General features: G+C 67.1%; 1 protein-coding gene across 1 annotated transcript in view; it reads left to right on the top strand.

Moving 5' to 3' along the window:
- The first annotated feature begins 2,272 nt into the window (after nucleotides 1–2,272).
- CYP27A1 (cytochrome P450 family 27 subfamily A member 1) overlaps nucleotides 2,273–4,954 on the top strand; it is a 4,005-nt gene continuing 1,323 nt past the window's right edge. The window contains exons 1-7 of the mRNA XM_085311044.1: nucleotides 2,273–2,486; nucleotides 2,749–2,948; nucleotides 3,031–3,228; nucleotides 3,517–3,677; nucleotides 4,006–4,172; nucleotides 4,504–4,585; nucleotides 4,668–4,868. Of these exons, the coding sequence (XP_085167170.1) occupies nucleotides 2,299–2,486; nucleotides 2,749–2,948; nucleotides 3,031–3,228; nucleotides 3,517–3,677; nucleotides 4,006–4,172; nucleotides 4,504–4,585; nucleotides 4,668–4,868 (1,197 nt within the window). The 5' untranslated portion in view covers nucleotides 2,273–2,298. The remainder of the gene's footprint in view (nucleotides 2,487–2,748; nucleotides 2,949–3,030; nucleotides 3,229–3,516; nucleotides 3,678–4,005; nucleotides 4,173–4,503; nucleotides 4,586–4,667; nucleotides 4,869–4,954) is intronic.

Below are 4,954 nucleotides of genomic sequence, written 5' to 3' on the forward strand. Positions count from 1 at the left end.
GTGGGGGCTGCGGAGCTGGGGGCGGCGGGGGCTTCGGGGACCTTCAAAGGGGCTTGGAGCCCGGGGGTCTCTGCGGATGCTGCACTGGTGCAATGGGGGTTGGGGGTCGCGGAGGGGGTGCCTGGGGCTGGGGTCCTGGCAGGGGTGTGTAGGGTCTAGGGGCTCCCAGGCAGGAGGGCTGGGACACGGTGGGTGGCTGGGGACCTTGGCAGGGGTTGCAGAGGGGGAAGTGGGTCTTCCTGGGRCAAGGATGAAATGCAGGTGGGAGGGGAGCATCCAAGTGACTACAAGGAGTTAAGTCGGGGGAAGGCAATGCTGGGAGAAGGGAGGGATTGGACRGAGAGCAGCCCTGCACCCATGGGGCAATACCAGGGTGAGCAGCAGATTGAGGCCAGTGGAGAACGGGGTGACACCAGGAGGGGTCCAGCCAGGCCAGGGTCACCGTGGGGTCCCCAAGCTGGGCAGGGTGAGCGTCCTGCCCTGGCTCCCCCATGCTGCAGGGCAGAGGCGGTGGGGGCCCGGTGCCTGCAATCCACGGGCCCAGGAGCCAGGCCTGGGTGCCAGAGGCCTGTGCAGGGTCACTGCCACCTGACAACCGCGCAGCCCACATGATGGCATGGCAGGCCCCGGCCAGCGCACGGCCAAGGCTTGGAAGCGGCTCATGTTGTCCTGGCGCCTCTGGCCAGCCCAAGCTGCCCCTACCAGGGCTGCGGTTTTAGGGGGGGAGGGGGTGAGAAGACGGCTGGGCAGGTGTTTAGCCAGATGGTGCCCCGGAAGGCAGAGGAGGAGGCAGCAGAGGTGTTTGTTTGCTCCTGTCAACACTTCCTATGTCGGATGAAGCACGGATTGGTTTTGCTGGCAGGGAGCCAGGTGGCATCTCCAGCACCCTGGAGCTCCAACCGGCAGCGGCCAGGAGGATTGTGCAGGACCGAGGCCTCTCCCCGGCACTAGCGGAGCACAGAGCACTGCTGCCTGGGGAGGGGGCTGCCGCAGGGGAGCGGGCACAGGAGGACCTCGCTGCTCCCAGCGTGCCCCAGCTTTGCAGCTCCCTGTGGGCTCCAGCGCTGCTTTTCCTGGGAGCTCTGACTTCTCCCTGCTGCCCAAGGCCTGCGCTGTGCTGGGCTCAGGCTGCCAGCGAGCTGTCCCTCCCCCTCCTGCTGCCACCACCCGCGAGGAACGTCTCCCCGCGGTGACGAATCTAGCTGAATGCGGGCTCAGGCTGCGATGCAGTCAGTCACCAAGGGAGATTGTACCACGTGGATCCCCGCAGCCGGGGCGAACCTGGCGCGGGGCACAGGGTGGCAGCGCGCCCTGGCAGGCAGGCAGGCACGGCCCCGCGGGGTGCAGCCACGGGGCCCCCGGTCCCACGCCTGGCGCCGGGAAGCAGGGCAGGGAGAGGGGAGCTGCGGCCAGCGGAGCCTGCGGGAGCACCTCGGCTGGACGCCGGGGGCTGTGCCCCCYGGAGCTGGTCGCCTGCCCTCGGAGCAGCCCAGGCCTGCCCCAACCTGGTGGTGACCTCCTCGCACTGATCATTAACCACGTTTATCAAGCGTCAGGTTCAAAGCCCTACGTGGGGACTTTTGTCCCTAGGGTAGGMAAAACAGGGTGTGCAGCGAGTGTGCACCAACTGGGTGGTGCTGGAAGCAGTGAGGTTTGGAGCTGGCAGCTGCTACATTGGCCCTGCATCTCTGCAGAGCCCCGTGCATGGCCGTCGTCCCCGTCCCGTCTGTCGCCTCTTGGTCTTGCCTCCACGGAAGACCCCCCAGGCCCCTCCTGCATCCTCAGGATGGATGAGGGATGCCCCTGGCTGTGCTGTGGGTTGGCRCCTGGTTTACTCAGCTCTAGCAGAGGTGTCGAGGGCCAGGGATCTCTGTGCCCAGAGACACCAGCCTGAGCCCTCTGCAGAGTGYTCTGGCCGTGGGGATGGTTCCAGCTCAGGGAGTATGCGCCGTGCTGGGAAGTGAAGGCAAAGAGAGGCAAAGGATGCTCCCTGAGCGCAGGAGACAGGAACCTGCCTCCTGCTGTGCCCCGTGCACACCTACCTGCAAGCCCTGCTGCGCCCTGAGGTCGGGCACAGGCTGTGTCCTCCTCGCTCACGCTGGTGATTTACTGTTGGTACCGGTTGGAGGCAGGTGCTTGGGCCCAGCTGGTGCTGAGGGATCCCTGGGCTGGGTGCAGAGCACATTGCACACACGTAGGACAGGATCAGGGCAGGGAGGGACTGATCCTGCCCCAGTGCTGAGCGCTGCTCYGCAAGATACCCCAATTGCACTGCTGTGCTGTGGTGCGTTGCAGCTGATGTCCCGGCGCATTTACGGCCCCATCTGGAAGTCGACCTTCGGGCATTACGAGAACATCAACATTGGGAGCCCCGAGGTGCTGGAGCAGCTGCTGCGGCAGGAGGGCAAGTACCCGATGAGGAGTGACATGGCCCTGTGGAAGGAGCACCGGGACACCCGGCGCCTGCCCTACGGACCCTTCACCGAGTGAGTCCTCTCTGTGGGGCAGTAGGCAGCTCCTGCCCCTTCCCCAGGGCGATCACCTCGGCTGTCAGGTCCGGGGAGGAGCTCGCACTGCTCCCTGTTCTGCCGAGCAGATGGACCCGGGGATGGGGGGGTGGAAAGAGCTCTGGGGCTCGGGTGATGCCCAGCACAGCGCGGGGAGGATCCGCCTGCGAATCGAGAGCCTACAACCAGCCGCTGCGCCTTGCCTGGCTGCCCCGGCGCTGACGCCCCCRTCCCCGCGCAGGGAAGGGGAGCGCTGGTACCGCCTGCGCCAAGTCCTCAACAAGCGGCTGCTGAAGCCCTCGGAGGCGGTGCTGTACGCGGGCGCCATCGGCGAGGTGGTGTCGGACCTGATGGTGCGTCTGCGGGACGAGCGGAGCCGCAGCTCCTCGGGGGTGCTGGTGAGCGAYGTGGCCAACCTGCTCTACCGCTTCGCCCTGGAAGGTAGGGGGTCCTCCCCCTTGCCCCTGCCCAGCCCCGCTGGTCCCTTGCCCGCATGGGTCTGGACGCGGCCTGTCCCCCGCAGGRATCTCCTACATCCTCTTTGAGACCCGCATCGGGTGCCTGCAGYGGCAGGTCCCCCCCGAGACCCAGCGCTTCATCGACTCTATCAACCTCATGTTCAAGAACTCCATCTTCGCCACCGTCCTGCCCCGATGGACCCGGAAGGTGCTGCCCTTCTGGGACCGCTACCTGGACAGCTGGGACACCATCTTCGCCTTCGGTGAGGGGTGGCGATGGGGGGCCTGGCTCAGTGGGATCAGACCCCTCTAAGGACCCCCCAGCCAGCCCACCTGGTGCAGCAGGGGCAAGTGGGGACCCCGCAGAGCTCTCCAGCCACTGAGGCCAGGGCTTGCTCGTCTTTCTGCAGCCCTGGGTTTGCACCTCACCACGGGTTGCGGGGGTGCGGCCTGTGCGGCCACGTCTCCAGCGGGAGCTGGGGTCCCCAGCCCCTTGCCTTCGCCACCTCTCGCTCCGTCATCCCTGGGTCCTGCTATCCCTGTCCCCGCAGGCAAGACCCTGATTGACCGTAAGATGGAGGAGCTGGAGGGGCAGGTTGAGCGGGGCAAGGAGGTGTCGGGCTACCTGAGCTACCTGCTGGCCAGTGGCCGGCTGAGCCTGGAGGAGGTCTACGGCAGCGTGGCTGAGCTGCTGCTGGCTGGTGTGGACACGGTAAGAGCTGGGCAGCTGCCACGGGGGGATCTCCACTGAGCTCTGCCCAGGGGCACCGGTCCCTTCAGTCAGGCCGCAAACTCTGTGCCGGCAGTTTGGGTGGCCCCATGGGGGAAAATCCTAGAGCATCGGTTGGTACAGACCCAGGTTGTCCTCCCTGCTCTGCCACTGCCTTGCTCTGAGCCTCAGTTTCCCCCGTGCTCGCTGGCCCTTACCTCTGGTTTCCYCATGCGCTGGAGCAGGGGCCGTCCTTCGCTGTGTCGGTGCGGCGCCTGGCGCTGGTGCCAGCCCCGTGTCCCTCACTCCCCTCTGCACTTTGCTCCCCCAGACCTCCAACACGCTGTCCTGGGCCTTGTACCACCTCTCCCGGGACCCGGGCGTCCAGGAGGCCCTGTACCAGGAGCTGACGGCCGTCGTGCCCCCCGACCGGGTCCCCGGTGCTGAGGATATCCCCAAGATGCCGCTGCTTCGTGCCGTTATCAAGGAGACGCTGAGGTACTGCCCAGCCTTGCCCCTTGCCTGAGGACCCCCTATCRCTGCCCCATTTCTAGGGCCCCATGGCAGCTGGTAGCCCCATCCCTCCTTGCTCGGGGGTCTGGGACCGAGGAGCACCAGCTGGGGTGGCAGGTGGAGGTCCTGGGGCATGGAGACGTCTCCCAGGCAGGGTGTGCGGCTGGATGTGAGTCCCATCCCCGGGGATGGAGACGGAGCCACCGAGCAGCGGGAAATGTCCCCCGTTGCCCTGCCTGGGGTTTCCTCTCCCGCTGGAGGCTGGTGCCCAGACAGGACCTGCTCCCGCGCTGACACTCCCTGTGTCCTGGCCCAGGATCTACCCCGTGGTCCCCACCAACGCCAGGGTCTTTTGGGAGAAGGACATCGTCATTGGAGACTACCTCTTCCCCAAGAACGTGAGTGGGGCCGTGCAGCGGGGACCTCCGTGGCGCTCAGAGGGGACGGCCGGGGGGCATTAACCCCCCCCCATCCCCACAGACCCTCTTCGTCCTGGCGCACTACGCCATGTCCCACGACGAGACCCACTTCCCCGAGCCCGAGCGGTTCCTGCCCCAGCGCTGGCTCCGGGGCCACGGCTCCCCCCACCACCCCTTCAGCTCCATCCCCTTTGGCTACGGGGTCCGCGCCTGCGTCGGCCGCCGCATCGCCGAGCTCGAGATGCACCTGGCTCTGGCGAGAGTGAGTACGGGGCAGCGCTGGGCGGCTCAGCGCGGGGAGCCGGGCCGGGTGCCCCGGCGCGGGGAGGGACCCCGAGGCTCTGACGC

Source organism: Rhea americana, unplaced genomic scaffold, assembly GCF_003343005.1.
Source record: "Rhea americana isolate MKP2758 unplaced genomic scaffold, rheAme1 scaffold_33, whole genome shotgun sequence".
Taxonomy (NCBI): domain Eukaryota; kingdom Metazoa; phylum Chordata; class Aves; order Rheiformes; family Rheidae; genus Rhea; species Rhea americana.